The sequence below is a fragment of the Cuculus canorus genome, chromosome 25, assembly GCF_017976375.1.
Source record: "Cuculus canorus isolate bCucCan1 chromosome 25, bCucCan1.pri, whole genome shotgun sequence".
Classification (NCBI taxonomy): domain Eukaryota; kingdom Metazoa; phylum Chordata; class Aves; order Cuculiformes; family Cuculidae; genus Cuculus; species Cuculus canorus.
This window is the reverse complement of record NC_071425.1, coordinates 2,387,264-2,404,646: the sequence shown is the minus strand read 5'-3', so window position 1 is coordinate 2,404,646 and position 17,383 is coordinate 2,387,264. Positions and strand designations below refer to the sequence as shown.

Genomic DNA, 17,383 nt, shown 5'->3' with positions numbered 1-17,383 from the left:
AAAGCACAGAGGGGAGAGTGCAGGGCAGAATGTGAGCGTGCAAAGCACAGAGGGGAGGGTGCACAGCAGAATGCAAACATGCAAGGCAGAGGCAAGCGTGCAGGGCAGAACGCGAGTGTGCAAGGCACAGTGGTGAGTGTAGGGCAGAATGAGAGCACACAGGGTAGAATGTGAGCGTGCAAGGCGCAGAAGCAAAAAGGCCAAGCGTGGAGGCAAGCACGCAGGGCAGAATGTGTGTGCAAGCGCAGAGGAGTGTGTGCAAGTCAGAATGAGAGCGTGCAGGGCAGAATGTGAGTGTGCAAGCGCAGAGGCCAGCATGCAGTGCAGGGTGAGAAACGAGTGTGCAGGACATGAGTGTGCAGGGCAGGAGGCAAGTGTTTGGGGTGCAAAGGCAAGCGTGCAGGGTGGGATTTGGGCACGTGGGGTGCAGAGGTGAGCATGTGGGGTGCAAAAGGGAGCGTGTGGGGTAGGAGGTGAGTGTGCAAGGTGGGATTTGGGCATGTGGGGTGCAGAGGTGAGCATGTGGGGTGCAAAAGGCAGTGTGTGGGGCAGGAGGTGAGCGTGCAAGGTGGGATTTGGGCAGGTGGGGTGCGGAGGTGAGCATGTGGGGTGCAAAAGGCAGTGTGTGGGGCAGGAGGTGAGTGTACAAGGTGGGATTTGAGCATGTGGGGTGCAGAGGTGAGCGTGTGGGGTGCAAAAGGGAACGTGTGGGGCAGGAGGTGAGAGTGCAAGGTGGGATTTGGGCACGTGGGGTGCGGAGGTGAGCGTGCAAGGTGGGATTTGAGCATGTGGGGAGCAGAGGTGAGCATGTGGGGTGCAAAAGGCAGCGTGTGGGGTGCAAAAGGCAGCGTTTGGGCCAGGAGGCGAGCGTGCAAGGTGGGATTTGGGCAGGTGGGGTGCGGAGGTGAGCGTGCGGGGCGGGAGGCGAGCCAGGCGGGCAGCGCTTTCCCGAGCGGCACTGAATAAATCACAGCCGCCACTCGAGGGAGCGGAGCCATTAAAGTGACGGAGCGAACGTCGTCTATAATTTATCGCCTCTTTTATATAATTTAAGAACTTCCTCGTGGAGAGCCGCACTCCCCAAATGCCGCTTTGACAAGAGTTTGATGTGTTGGGTGCAGGGGAGGTGGGAGGGGGGGGGAGGAAGGGGATTTGGGTCCCCCCCTCCCCGCGCCGGCGCACACCGGCATCCCCGACTGCGCCAACACCGCGGGAATCCCCTACCACCGCAAAGGGATTCACGGTGCCACCGGGATGAGACGGAGCTGTTGGCGCAACCGCTGGTCTGGGTGCCCCTCATGGTGGTGTCAGGCCTGGGTGCCCCTCACCCCTCCTTTACGGCACAAAGGAGCACCCATAGGTGCTGAGCGAACAGGATGGGTGCAAATCTGTCGCGTCGGGCGAACGAGGGGCCAAGTGGGGACATTGAGGACACAGATTCCAGGGGGGGGTTCCTTCCTTCCTTCCCCCCCAACTCCATCTCTCCTCCTGGAAGAGGAGGGATCCGCGCATCGTCCCCCCCTGTTCGGAGGAAGCGAAGCCCAGCTGCAAACCAGATGCTCCACCAGCATCCCCGGGCGAACCCAACGCGCCGCCGCCCCCGCCCGCGCCAGCCGCTTCCTGCCCGCGCCGAGGGACCCCGCGGCACCCCGACACCCGCCCCGGCGTGGGAAACAGCTCGCGGCATCACATCGTGTGCCAACATCCCTGAGGGGGACCCCGGAGTCGTCCCCCCCCCCCCACCAAAGCTGCCACCCCCGCCAACAACCGGCCATGGCGTAAGGGCCAAAGCCGGGGTGCTCGTATCCGGAACGGGAGCTGCGGTGGTGCCAAGCGGCACAGGGGGAGCGACCGTCAGATGCCATGCGCCTCGAATTCCTGCGCCTCTGGGGGAGCAAAGGAAGGGGGCAAGGATGCAAATCGTGGGGTGCCCACGGAGCACCCGGGACGGTTGGGGTCTGGGGTCCCCAACTCACCCATGTGCCGCGGCACCGGGTGACGGAGCACGGCCAACACGAGGCGATGGCACGGCCACCCTGTGCCCGGTGTCTCAACGCCATGGACCCCCCCCCAGAACCCCTCAGCACCCCACAAGGCCATCGAGACCCATTCAGCACCCCACAAAGCCCCCAGGAACCCCTCAGCACCCCACAAAGCTCCCAGTAGGACATGGACCCTCATCCATAGATGGAGCATTGGGCCATCCTGTGCCTGGGGTTGATGCACAACCCAACCCCACAGACACCCCGCTCGAGACTCCATCAGCACCCCACAAAGCCCTCGAGAACCCCTCAGCACCCCACAAAGTCCCCGGGAACCTCTCAGCACCCCACAAACCCCGCAGCAGAACACGGACCCACACCCATGGACGGAGCACGGCCAACATGAGCCAATGGTGGGGCCACCCTGTGCCTGGTGTTGACGCACAACCCAACCCCACGGACCCCCTGAGACCCCCACAGCACCCCACAAAGTCCCCAAGAACCCCACAAAGTCCCTGAGAACCCCACAAATTCTCCAGCAGCTCACGGACCCACACCCACGGACGGAGCACAGCTAACGCGCACCGATGGCAGAGCCATTGTCCACTCACAACCCAACCGCACGGACCTCTCGAGACCCCCACAGCACCCCACAAAGTCCTCAAGACCCCCTCAGCACCCCACAAATCCCCTGAGAACCTCTCAGCACCCCACAAACCCCGCAGCAGCACACGGACCCACATCCACGGACGGAGCACGGCCAACACGAGCCAATGGTGGGACCACCCTGTGCCTGGTGTTGACGCACAACCCAGCTCCACGGACCCCTCTCTGAGACGCCCACAGCACCCCACAAAGTCCCCAAGAACCCCACAAAGTCTCCAAGAACCCCACAGCACCCCACAAAGTCCCTGAGAACCCCACAAATTCTCCAGCAGCTCACGGACCCACACCCATGGACAGAGCACAGCTAACGCGCACCGATGCAGAGCCATTGTCCACTCACAACCCAACCCCATGGACCCCCCGAGAACCCCGCAGCACCCCACAAAGTCCTCAAGACCCCATCAGCACCCCACAAATCCCCTGAGAACCCCTCAGCACCCCACAAATTCCCCAGCAGCACACGGACCCACATCCACGGACGAAGCACGGCCAACACGAGCCAATGGTGGGACCACCCTGTGTTGACACACAACGCAACTCCACGGACCTCTCAAGACCCCCTCAGCACCCTACAAAGTCTCCAAGAATCCCACAGCACCCCACAAAGTCTCCAAGAACTCCTCAGCACCCCACAAGTCTTCAAGACCCCCTCAGCACCCCACAAACCCCCCAGCAGCACACAGACCCACATCCACGGACGGAGCACGGCCAACACGAGCCAATGGTGAGGCCACCCTGTGCCTGGTGTTGATGCACAACCCAAGTCCACGGACCCCCCCATCAAGACCCCTCAGCACCCCGCAAGACCCCCATAGCACCCCACAAAGCCCTCAGTAGCACAGGGATGCACATGGGGCGCCTACATCACCGGTGGGTCCTGCAAGCCCCTCCACCACCCTTGGGAACGGCTTTGTGCCTCAGTTTCCCCAGCCGGTGGGTTCTGCAAGCCCCTCCATCACCCTTGGGAACAGCTTTGTGCCTCAGTTTCCCCAGCCGGTGGGTCCTGCAAGCCCCTCCACCACCCTTGGGAACTGCTTTGTGCCTCAGTTTCCCCAGCTGCGACAGCGGGCAGGCTCCCCGCGCCCCAAAAAGGGCAGCTCTTTACCCCGTGCCAGCGAGACGGCATCCCGCCGGCTACGGCAGTGCCAGCCGGTGCTGGGCCAGCAGCCAGCGTCTCCGAGCCAGCCCTGCCAGGCACAGCCCAAACTGCAGCCAGAGCCGTCTCAGGGGGAAACTGAGGCACGGCACCTCCGACGCCAGTAGCGCGAAGTCGTGCCACGGGTTGACCACGCGGGTTGGGGAAGACACGGCACCAAAGCGTGACGTAGGGAGCGCGGCACCGTGCCAGGGATCGCCGCCAGCACCCGCTGGGTCACGGTCACCGTGACCAGAGCCTCCGATCACCCTGCGCTGGGCCCCACGCGTCCACCCGGAGCTGCCCACCGGGAAGGGGCCCCGGCCAGGCTGCTGCTCCCCATGGAATTGGGGTGCGGGGGGGGGGGACAACAGCCCCCAGTGACCCATAAAGAAGGGGTTCCAGCCAGGCTGCTGCACCCCCATGGAATTGGGGTGCAGAGGGGGGACAATGGCCCCCAGTGACCCATAAAGAAGGGGTTCCAGCCAGGCTGCTGCTCCCCCATGGAATTGGGGTGCAGAGGGGGGACAATGGCCCCCAGTGACCCATAAAGAAGGGGTTCCAGCCAGGCTGCTGCTCCCCATGGAATTGGGGTGCAGAGGGGGGACAACAGCCCCCAGTGACCCATAAAGAAGGGGTTCCAGCCAGGCTGCTGCTCCCCATGGAATTGGGGTGCGGGGGAGGGGGGGGGCAATGGCCCCCAGTGACCCATAAAGAAGAGGGGGGGGGCTGTCCAGGCACCTCCTCCCCCTTGGAATTGGGGTGCAGGGGGATATAATGCCCCCCCCCAAGACCTGGGGGGACTTGGGGTGCCCTGAGCTAAAAGAAGAGCACTGGAGATGCGGTCCCTGCCTGCCGAGGGGGTGCAAAGGTAGCGCCCCCCAACCAAGGGTCGGGAGCCCCACGGCTGCCCCACGGCGTCCCCCAATGCGGACAAAGGCCCCTCAATGAGGACAGCAAGAGCTGGGGGGGCTGCAGCCACGGGCACCCCAAAAAACCACAGGGAGAGAAGGGTCTCCCTGACCCCCCCCAGGGACGAGGCAGCCGCCCTGTGCTCTACAAGGATGCCCCGCAGCAATTTTTGGGGTGAAAGTCCTACAAAGCCTGATTCCGGGAGGGCACCCCGATTCCTGGGGGGGAACCCCGATTCCTAGGGGGGGCACCCCAATTCCTGGGGAGTGGCACTCTGATTCCTGTGGGAGGCACCCTGATTCCTGGGGGGGCACCCTGATGCCCAGGGGCAGCACCCTGATTCCTAGGGAGGGCACCCCAATTCCTAGGGGGGCACCCTGATTCCTGGGGGGGATACCCTGATTCCTGAGGGGGCACCTTGATTCCTAGGGGGGCACCCTGATTCCCAGGGGCAGCACCCTGATTCCTGGGGGGGATACCCTGATTCCTGGGGGGGCACCCTGATTCCTGAGGGGGGCACCCCAACTCCTAGAGGGGGCACCCTGATTCCTGGGGGGGGCACCCTGATTCCTAGAGGGGGCACCCCAACTCCTAGAGAGGGCACTTTGATTCCTAGGGGGGGGCACCATGATTCCTGGGGGGGGGTACCCTGATTCCTAGGGGCACCCCGATTCCTAGGGGCAGCACCCTGATTCCTAGGGGCACCCCGATTCCTAGGGGCAGCACCCTGATTCCTAGGGGGTCACCCTGATTCCTGAGGGGGGCACCCCAACTCCTAGAGGGGGCACCCTGATTCCTGGGGGGGATACCCTGATTCCTAGGGGCACCCCGATTCCTGGGGGGAGGGGGGGCAGCACCCTGATTCCTGGAGGGGCACCCCGATTCCTCGGGGTGGGGGGGCACCCTGATTCCTGGGGGGGGTGGGCAGCAGCGCAGAGTGAAAGGGGGTGCAGGGGTGCGCGGGGCCCCCACCCCGCCCGGCTCAGCCCCATCCCGGCCCCATTCCGGCTCGCTCCGAAATAGGACAAGGGTTGTTTATGGCCGAGGCGGCGGCAGCTGCGCAGAGAGGGGTGCTGGAGCCGCAGGATGGTGCTGAGCAGGGGGCTGAGCCTGGGAAAACCCCCCCCGAACAGCCCCCCAGCACCCTGCTCAGCACCCCCCCCAAGGGGAAGCCCCCCCACCAATCGCTCTGCACCCATTCCTGTGCGAATCCCTGCGCTCAGCACCCTGGGATCAGCGCTCAGCACCCTGGGATCAGCCCCCAGCACCCTGCTCAGCACCCCCCCAAGGGGAAGCCCCCATCGCTCTGCACCTCAGCACCTTGGGATCAGCGCTCAGCACCCACCCAAATACACAACACCCCATCCCTACACCCAGCACCCCATCCTGCTCCTATTCCTGCACCCATCCTGCACCCATCCCTGCAGCACCCATCCATCCCTGTGCACATCACCGCGCCCAGCGCGCACCCTGCTCAGCACCCACTCGTGTCCCAATACACAACACCCCATCCCTGCACCCAGCACCCCATCCTGCTCTTATTCCTGCACCCATCCTGCACCCCGCACCCATCCCTGTGCACAGCACCGCGCCCAGCGCGCATCCTGCTCAGCACCCACTCGTGACCAAGCCCCCGGCACTGCTCGCTCTGCACCCATCCTGCACCCAGCATCGCACTCAGCACCCCAGGATCAGCCGCCAGCACCGCACCCACCCGTGTCCAAGCCCAACGCACCCAGCACCGCACTCAGCACCCCGCACTCAGCACCTCACACCCTATCCCTGCACTCCACAGACATTCCCTGCGCCCAGCACCGCACCCAGGATCAACCCCCAGCATCCTGCTCTGCAGTCATTCCATGCGCCCAGCACCGCACCCAGCACCCTGCTCAGCACCCATCCCTGCACTCAGCACCCCGCATCCTGCTCGTCACCATCTCAGCACCCTGCACTCAGCACCCCACGAGCAGCACCCATCCCTGCACTCAGCACCCCCCACTTAGCACCCATCCTTGCACCTATCCCCGCACTCAGCACCCATCTTTGAGCCTATCCCCGCACCCAGCACCCCGCATCCTGCTCCTCACCATCTCAGCACCCCACACTCAGCACCCCACGAGCAGCACCCATCCTTGCGCCTATCCCCACACTCAGCCCCCCACATCCCGCTCCGCACCCCGCACCCAGCACCCCCCGCTCAGCACCCATCCTTACACCTACCTCTGCACTCAGCACCCATCCTGTGCCCGTCCCTGCACTCAGCACCCATCTTTGAGCCTATCCCCGCACTCAGCACCCTGCATCCTGCTCCTCACCATCTCAGCACCCCACGAGCAGCACCCATCTTTGAGCCTATCCCCATGCTCAGCACCCATCCTTGTGCCTATCCCTGCACTCAGCCCCCCGTATCGTGCTCCGCACCCCGCGCTCAGCACCCCACGAGCAGCACCCATCCCCGCACTCAGCACCCATCTTTGAGCCTATCCCCACGCTCAGCACCCATCCTGTGCCCATCCCCGCACTGAGCCCCCCGCATCCCGCTCCGCACCCCATGCTCAGCACCCCACGAGCAGCACCCATCCCCGCACTCAGCACCCATCCTGTACCCATCCCCGCACTCAGCCCCCCGCATCCCGCTCTGCACCCCGCACTCAGCACCCTACAAGCAGCACCCATCCCCGCACTCAGCACCCATCCTGTGCCCGTCCCCGCACTCAGCACCCCGCACTCAGCACCCATCTTTGAGCCTATCCCCACGCTCAGCACCCATCCTGTGCCCATTCCTGCACTCAGCCCCCCGCATCCCGCTCCGCACTCCATGCTCAGCACCCTACAAGCAGCACCCATCCCCGCACTCAGCACCCATCCTTGCACCTATCCCCGCACTCAGCACCCCACATCCTGCTCCGCACCCCACGCTCAGCACCCCACGAGCTGCACCCATCCCCGCGCTCCGCACCCATCCTGCGCCCATCCCCGCACCCCGCTCCCCCCCCCGCCGTTCCCCCCCCCGGTACGTACAGTGCGCGGAGCCCCACGGGGGCGGTCGGGGGGCGCGGGGGGGCGCCGGGGGGCCCCTCTCCGGGAGCAGCCCCCCCCGGCCCGGCCCGTACAGCTCCATGCGGAGGAACGGCCCGGGGGGCAGCCCCGCCACCGCCGCCCCCTCGAACATGGCCCGGGCCGGGGGCGGCCCCGCGGCGCTCAGCGCTCTCCCCCGGCCGAACAGAGCCCCCCGGGCCGGCCGAGAGCCGCCATGGCCCGGGCACGGCCCCAGGAGGAGGAGGAGGAGGAGGGAGGAAGGCGGGGAGGAAGGCGGGGAGGGGCAGGGAGGAGGGCGAGGGGGAGGAGGAGAGGAGGAGGAGGAAGGCGAGAGAGAGCGGGGAGGAAGAGAGAGGAGGAGAGAGGAGAGGAGGAAGGAGAGGAGGAGGAAGGAGAATAGGAGGAAGGAGAGGAGGAGGAAGGAGAGGAGGAGGAAGGAGAGGAGGAGGAGGAAGGAGAAGAGGAGGAAGGAGAGGAGGAGGAGGAGGAGGAAGGAGAGGAGGAGGAGGAAGGATAAGAGGAGGAGGAGGAGAGGAGAGAGGAAGGAGAGGAGGAGGAGAAAGGAGAGGAGGAGGAAGGCGGCGAGAGAGCAGGGAGGAAGGAGAGGAGGAGGAGGAAAAAGAGATGGAGGAAGGCAAGGGGGAGGGGAGGAGGAGGGGAGGAAGGAGAGGAGGAGAAAGAGGAGGAAAGCGAGGAGGAGGAAGAAGGTGAGAGAGCAGGGATGAAGGAGAGGAGGAGGAAGGCAAGGGGGAAGGGAGGAGGAGGGGAGGAAGGCAGGAAGGCGAAGGGGAGGAGGAAGGAGAGGAGGAGGAAGAGGAGGAAGGCAAAGAGGAGAGGAGGAAGGGAGGAAGGCAAGGAGGAAGGCGAAGGGGAGGAGAGGAAGGCGAGAAGGAAGGGAGGAAGGCGAAGAGAAGGAGAAAGGAGAAGATGAGGAAGGGGAGAAAGACGGGAGAAAGGCGCGGAGGAAGGAAGGGAGGAAGACGAGGAGGAGGAAGGCGAAGGGGAGGAGAGGAAGGAGACGAGGAGGAAGGTGAGAGGGAGTGGAGGAAGGAGGGAGAGAGGAGGAAGGCTCTGCCCTCCCCTCCCCTCCCCCCCCCGGGGCCCCTCCCACCGCATTAACCCTCTCGGCGCCGGGCGGGGAGGGGGCCCGGGGGGCTCATTTGCTTAATGATGCGGGTGACCCGCGGGTGACCCCGGCGGGGAGCTGACCCCGCGCTGACCCCGGGGCCCCCCCCTACCCCCCCCTCGGCTGCAGGGGGGGGCTCAGTGTGTGTGTGAGATCACACGTGTGTGTACATGCATGTTCACACGTGCTCATGCGTGTTCCTGCCTGCATCCCGTGCAGGTGGTTTCATGTATGTGCTATGCGTGTGCAAGCTGACACGTGTGTGTGCCCTGGGAGAGTCCCGGCGTGCACACGGGGAGCACACGCGTGTGCACAGCCGGACACGGATGGGAGGATGTCACACCCGCACACGCAACAAGCGTGGAATGTTCATGTGGGTGCACACGCGTGTCAGGATGTGCTCACAGAGCTCTGGATGCACACGCGTGTGTCAGTGCATACGCACAGGGCATCGTGCACACACGTAAGGGCACACACACGCATCAGTGTTTGCACACAAAGCAGTGCGCACGCACATCCGTGTATGCACACACACGTGTCAGTGTGTGCACATGGCAATATGTACACACATAGAGTTGTGTGCACACACCCTCACAACTGCAGTACACAGCCAGGGCAGTACGTGCACACACACAGTGTGCACACTCAGACTGTGCACGAACACACCCATCACTGCACACACAGGGCGCACACACAGTGCACACACACGCTCTGCACACACCCATCACTGTACACACACCCATCGCTGCACACACACACTGTGCACACACCCATCGCTGCACACACCCACTCTCAACACACACACATCACTGTACACACCCCCATCACTGCACAGACACACAGTGCACACATCCGCCACCGCGCACACACCCCGCTGTGCACACACACACTGCACACACACAGTGCACACCCTGCACGGCCTATGCACACACACTGTGCACACACACACTTTGCACAGTACACACAGTGCACACACACATATACAGTGCACACACTGTGCACACACAGTGCACACACAGTGCATACACACATATACAGTGCACACACAGTGCGCACACACAGATATACAGTGCACACACAGTGCATACACACATATACAGTGCACACAGTGCACACACACAGTGCACACACACAGATATACAGTGCACACAGTGCATACACACTGCACACACAGATATACAGTGCACACACACAGTGCACACACACAGTGCATACACACAGATATACAGTGCACACACACACACAGTGCACACACACAGATATACAGTGCACACACAGTGCATACACACTGCACACACACACAGTGCACACACACAGAGTGCATACACAGATATACAGTGCACACACACAGTGCACACACACACAGTGCACACACACAGTGCATACACACATATACAGTGCACACAGTGCACACACACAGATATACAGTGCACACACAGTGCATACACACATATACAGTGCACACAGTGCACACACACAGTGCACACACACAGATATACAGTGCACACACACACAGTGCACACACACAGATATACAGTGCACACACAGTGCCTACACACTGCACACACAGATATACAGTGCACACACACACAGTGCACACACACAGTGCACACACACAATGCATACACACATATACAGTGCACACAGTGCACACACACACAGTGCACACACACAGTGCATACACACAGAGTGCACACACACACACACACACTTTGCACAATACACCCCATGCACTCCCCCGCAGTGCACCCGCCACGAGAAACGGGGAGGAAAAAAGGGGCAGAAAACACCAAACACCACAGACTCTACAAAAGGCCGGGAGGCGTGTGCGTGCGTGTGCACACGCGTGTGCGCGTGTGTGTGCGCGCAGCGCGGCTCAGCAGCGCCCGGTTCCCCACTAATAGAGGGTGGAAGGCTTTGCTTAGCCAGCAGGATTGGAACAAAAGCTCAGCGCTCCTCCAACTTCCTGCAGCGAACATGACAAATGTCTGCTGGCACTCGGTCCCCCGCGCTGGGAAGAATGCGGCTGCGGCGGAGAGGACGCGCGCTGGTGGCACCGCGGGGCTCGGCCGTGGCACGGCTGTGCCAGGGAGGGGGAGAGAGAGAGAGTGGGAAACCCAAAGGTCCAACGTGGAAGGCAAGAGGAACGCGGCGAGGGAGAGCCCCGCACGCATGGGGATGTCCCACCGGGTGTCTTGTCTCATCGCCATGTGTCACCAGCCTACTGCCATGTCTTACTGCCATGTCCCAGCGCTCCAGCAGCACGTGCAACCAAGACCCATCGTCCCATCACCACGTCCAATCACAACTCATCATCCCATCACCATGTCCAACCACCAAAACCCATCATCCTATCACCATGTCCAACCACAACCCATCATCCTATCACCATGTCCAACCACCAAAACCCATCGTCCTATCACCATGTCCAACCACCAAGACCCATCATCCCATCACCATGTTCAACCACCAAGACTCATCATCCTATCACCATGTCCAACCACCAAGACCCATCATCCCATCACCATGTTCAACCACCAAGACTCATCGTCCCATCACCATGTCCAATCACAACTCATCGTCCCATCACCACGTCCAATCACAACTCATCATCCCATCACCATGTCCAACCACCAAGACACATCGTCCCATCACCATGTCCAACCACTAAGACCCATCCTCCCATCACCATGTCCAACCACAACCCATCGTCCCATCACCATGTCCAACCACAACTCATCGTCCCATCACCATGTCCAACCACCAAGACCCATCATCCCATCACTATGCCCAACCACCAAGACCCATCGTCCCATCACCACGTCCAACCACAACCCATCATCCCATCACCATGTTCAACCACAACCCATCATCCTATCACCATGTCCAACCACAACTCATCGTCCTATCACCACGTCCAACCACCAAGACCCATCATCCCATCACCATGTCCAACCACTACGTCCCACCAACAATTCCCATTGTCTCACCACCATGTCCCACCACCTTGTCCCACTATCCCACCGCAATGACCCAACAAGTGCCATCATTCCATCACCACATCCCACTGTCCCATTGTCCCACCACCACGTCCCATCATCCCACCACCATGTCCCATTGTCCCATCGCCATGTCCCACTGCTCCACCACCCTGTCCCACCATCCTGTCCCATAATCATCTCCCACTGTCCCACCACTATGTCCCACCATCAGTCTGGAGACACCTCCAGAGTGGGGGGACCCCACCACCTCCACTCTCATCCAACCACACTCCTCAGGGTGGTGGATGCTCCAAGAAGCACAAGATGCTGCCAAGAACATGGAGACACAGCCCCAAAGCCCATGGGGACACCAGGGGGGACACTGGGGACACCGGGGGGACATTGGGGACATCAGGGGGGGTATGGGGACACCGGGGGGGACAGTGGGGGGAGCATTGGGGACACCAGGGGGTGTATAGGGATAGTGGGGGGTATTGGGGACACCGGGGGGACATTGGGGGGGACATTGGGGACACTGGGAACATCAGGGGGGCACTGGGGACACCAGGGGGTGTATGGGGGACAGCAGGGGGGGTATTGGGGACACCGGTGGGGCATTGGGGACACTGGGGGGGGACACTGGGGTCACCAGGGGTGGTATGGGGACACTGGTGGGGCACTGGGACACCGGGGGGGGCATTGGGGACACTGGGGGGGGTATGGGGGACACCGGGGGGACATTGGGGACACCGGTGGGGCATTGGGGACACCAGTGGGGGGCATAGGGATACTGGGGGGTTATTGGGGACACCGGGGGGGGGGTATTGGGGACACCAGGGGGGTATTGGGGACACTGGGGGGGGGGCATTGGGGACACCAGTGGGGGGCATAGGAATACTGAGGGGTTACTGGGGACACCAGGGGGGACATGGGGGACACCAGGGGGGTATTGGGGACACTGGGGGGGACCCCGCAGCGCCGGAGCAGGCGGCTTTTGGGGGTGTCCAGGATGGCTTCGACGCTGCTTCCCAGCTCCGGCTGCTCCAGGGTTCATTAAGGGTTGGGGGGCGCTGAGCTCCGGCCCCTTCACCCCCCCTTTCCCCCCCTCCCCAGGGTCCCCCCCTCCCCCCCGCCCACATCAAAAGACCCCATTTATCCCCTTCAGCCGCTTTTGAACTCCAAGAATTCCCGTTTTTTTCCCCCCGTGACAGTGATAAAAACCCCGGGTCGCGCTGGGTTTTCACAGGGGGCCCCCCTGGATCCATCCATCCATCTTCTCCAGGCTGGAATTGAGGGGGGGGGGGTCCCCCCCCATCACCCCCTCCCCCCTCCCTGCCCGGGAGCACGTTTTGCTCATTAATGTTTTAAAAAAATTAATTCATTAATGATGAGGCGCTGCTGGGGAGCGTCGGAAACCGGAGCCAACGGGTAGGGTGACAGCAGGACCCCCCCCTGGGCTACCGAAACACCCCCATGGGCCACCAAAACCCCCCATGGGCCACCAAACACCCCCCATGGGCCACCAAAAACCCTCCCGCGGCAATAAACTCCCTCATGGACCACCAAAACCCCCCCATGGGCCACCAAAAACCCTCCCGCGGCAATAAACTCCCTCATGGACCACCAAAACCCCCCCATGGGCCACCAAAACCCCCCCCCGGGGCAACAAACTCCCTCATGGGCCACCAAACCCCCCCATGGGCCACCAAACCCCCATAGGGATAGGGAGGGGGCACAGAGCACACGCGTGTGAGCAGAGGAGGAGGGGCTGAGCACAGAGCAGTGTGCGCACACACACACACTCAGAACCTCAGCAGTCGCACACACTCACAGCCCCAGTGGTTGCACACAGGCGTGCACACCCCCACTCACACTCACAGCCTCATGCGTTGCACACACACACACTCACAGCCCCAGCGGTTACACACACACTCACATTCATAGCCTCAGCAGCTGCAGACACACACTCACACCCCTGGCAGTTGCACACACACTCACAGCCTCAGCAGTTGCACACAGGCGTGCACACAAACACACACTCAGAGCCCCAGTGGTTGCACACAGGCATGCACACACACACACACTCAGAGCCCCAGCAGTTGCACACAGGTGTGTGCACACACACACAGCGCCAGCATTGCACACACACACTCACAGCCTCAGCAGTTGCACACAGACATGTGCACACACACACAGCCCCAGCAGTTGCACACAGGCGTGCGCACCCCCCCCCCCTCACAGTCACAGCCCCAGCGTTGCACACACACACACTCACACCCCCAGCGGCTGCACAGACACTCACAGCCCCAACAGCTGGACACACACACACACACACACTCACAGCCCCAACGGTTGACACACACACACACAGAGTCACAGCCTCAGCAGTTGCACACAGACGTACACACACACTCACACTCACAGCCCCGGCGGCTGCACACAGGAGTGCACACACACTCACAGCCCCAGCAGTTGCACACAGGCGTGCACACACACACACTCACAGCCCCGGTGGTTGCACACACACACACTCACATTCACAGCCCCAGCAGTTGCACACGGGAGTGCACACACACACTCACTCCCAGCCCCAGTGTTTGCACCCCCACTCCCACTCCCAGCCCCCACCCCGGGTGCCGTGCAGCCCCCCCCCGCACCCCCCGGCCACGGGGGCTCAGCACCCCCAGGAGGAGCCGCATCAGCCGCGGGGCTGCACAGCTGCAGCACATCTGGCGCGAGCGGGCTGACGGCGCAGCCGGACACGTGTTTGGGGGGGGGGCTCTGCACCAGGGGCCCCCCGAATCCCCCCCCCAGCTCCAGCCACCCCCCAACTGCTACGCAGAGCTTGGTGTTTCCCAGCCAGCCCCACTGCTGGGGGGGGGGCAGAGGAATGGGGGCACCCCCCAAATAGTGTAGGACCTACACAAACACAGCACTCAGAGGGCTGTATGGGGGCGCAGGCGTGGTGCCCCCATCCCCTGCGGCCATGGATAGCCCAGGGAGGCAGCCAAGGGGAAACTGAGGCAGCCAAAGGGAAACTGAGGCAGCCAAAGGGAAACTGAGGCACGGCTCACATGGCCGCCATCACCCCAGGGACCCTCCAGCCTGCTCCGTCCCATGTATGAGGGAAAGCGGGGGGACAATAGGCGTGTGTTCGCGCCCCCCCGCCACAGTCACCCCATTCCCAGAACGCCGCGCACTGGGAATGGCCCCAAAGCCAGCGCGGAGGAGGCGCCCCACCCGCCACCACCACCACCACCACCACCCAGTCGCTCAACTGGTCCCACTGGGTCCCACCGCCGCCGCCGGGGCGGTTCCGGCAGGGGACAGCGCCCCAGGGGTGGCCCTGCCCGGGCCTGCACTGGTCCCCGGGGGCCAGGGATGGGTTTGGGGGGTGCCCACCACACCCCGACTCCCGGGCGCTGCAGGGCACCCATGCCAGCGCGGCGCAGGAACGGGTATGGGCACCCATGTGCCGCGGTGCCGGCGACGCCAAGAGGTCTGGCAACTGCGCCATGGCACCCAGCGAGGCTTTAGGGGGGAAACTGAGGCACGCCATGAAGGGAGAACCTCGAGCGGGGTGCCAGCTCCCAGCTGCCGGCGCGGTGTTGGCGGTGATTACCGGGGGCCGTGATGGACGATGCTGTCAGGGATAAATTGAATCAGGAGCAGACGCGATGATTGCCTTCATCGCTTCCCCCCCCACGGGCGGCCCCCGCGCCGCTGGCGAACAAAGAGCCGCCGCGGGCACCCAGCGCAGCCCCCACCCCACCGCCGAGCCCCCCAGCACCAACCAGGGCCAAGTGGCCACCAACCAGGGCCAAGTGGCCACTAACCAGAGCCAGCTGGGCTGTTAATAGCCGAGGTATAAACACGCCGTTAACGAAGGCGGCCACCCAGCAGCAATTAATTCACACACACCGCACCGCTCGCTTCGTGCCTCAGTTTCCCCAACGGCAGCACAAGGTGGGACACGCGGAGGGGAGCAGCCGGCACCCGCATCCCACCGGGCACAGAGCTGGTGCCCCCCCGAAGGGCACCCCAGGGTGGGTGATGGGGTGGCTGGGAGACCCCCCCCCACATCACTGGGGTGGGTTAGGGGAGCAGGGGGACCCCCCCGACATCACTGGGGTGGGTTAGGGGAGCAGGGGGGTCCCATCCTGCCCCCCTCACATGCTCTCCAGGCACTGGGGGTCCCAGCACCCCCCTTGCACACTCCCTTGGCATTATGGGTCCCAGCACCCCTCTTGCACACTCCCTTGGCATTATGGGTCGCAGCACCCCCCTTGCACGCTCCCCTGGCACTGGGGGTCCCAGCATTCCCCTTTGCACACTCCCATGGCACTGGGGGATCCAGCACCCCGCTTTGCACACTCCCTTGACACTGGGGGTCCTAGCACCCCCCTCGCATGCTCCCTTGGCATTAGGGGTCCCAGCAGCCCCTCGCACACTCTCCTTGCACACTCCTTTGGCACTGGGGATCCCAGCACCCCCCTTTGCACACTCCCATGGCACTGGGGGTCCCAGCATTCCCCTTTGCACACTCCCATGGCACTGGGGGATCCAGCACCCCGCTTTGCACACTCCTTTGACACTGGGGGTCCTAGCACCCCCCTTGCATGCTCCCATGGCATTAGGGGTCCCAGCACCCCCTCGCACACTCTCCTTGCACACTCCATTGGCACTGGGGATCCCAGCACACCCCCTTGCAAGCTCCCTTTGCACTGGGAGCCCCAGCACCCCCCTTTGCACACTCCCTTGGCACTGGGGGTCCCAGCACCCCTCTTTGCACACTCCATTGGCACTGGGGATCCCAGCACCCCCAATGCACACTCCCTTGGCACTGGGAGCCCCAGCACCCCTCTTTGCACACTCCCTTGGCACTGGGGGTCCCAGCACCCCCCTTTGCACGCTCCCTTGGCACTGGGGATCCCAGCACCCCCCTTTGCACACTCCCTTGGCACTGGGGATCCCAGCACCCCCCTTTGCACACTCCCCCCTCCCCGGGGGTCCCAGCACCCCTGGCCGCGGCGGTACTCACTGGCGGGCGAGGGGGTGCTGTAGCCGCTGACGGGCAGCTGGTGCTGGATGCCAGCCAGGGTGCTGGGCGGCGAGAGCCCCCCCAGCATGTGGGGGAAGAAGAAGGCGTAGGGGGGCACGGGGTAACCGTTCAGGTGCCCCCCTGCGGGCGTGGGGCAGGAGCTGCTGTTGCTGGCCATGGCGGGGGGGTCTCCGGTGCTTGGGGAGGGGGATTCAGGAACGGGGCGCCGAGCAGAGCATGGAGCCCACGGGCGACCCGCAGCCCGGCGGCTGTCCTCGCTGGCGCGATGGCTCCTGCGACGCTGCGGGGAGAGCAGAGAGAAAATGGGGGTTAACGGAGTGCTCGGTATGATCAGTGCCCACCAGTCATGCCTCAGTTTCCCCAACCCCCCAGGCTCGGGGTGCTCGGTGCCCACCAGTCGTGCCTCAGTTTCCCCAACCCCCCAGGCTCGGGGTGCTCAGTGCCCACCAATTGTGCCTCAGTTTCCCTAACCTCCCAGGC

General features: G+C 63.4%; 1 protein-coding gene across 2 annotated transcripts in view; it reads right to left on the bottom strand.

The window, feature by feature from the left end:
* RARA (retinoic acid receptor alpha) overlaps positions 1-17,383 on the bottom strand; it is a 39,515-nt gene that overhangs the window by 7,247 nt on the left and 14,885 nt on the right. Inside the window, exon 2 of one of the 2 annotated variants that reach the window (XM_054088095.1) lies at positions 16,883-17,183. In XM_054088095.1, coding sequence (XP_053944070.1) covers positions 16,883-17,060 — 178 coding nt within the window. In that variant the 5' untranslated portion in view covers positions 17,061-17,183. Of the gene's footprint in view, positions 1-7,716; positions 7,970-16,882; positions 17,184-17,383 lie in introns of those variants that run through there. The other variant, XM_054088096.1, reaches the window with a different exon arrangement.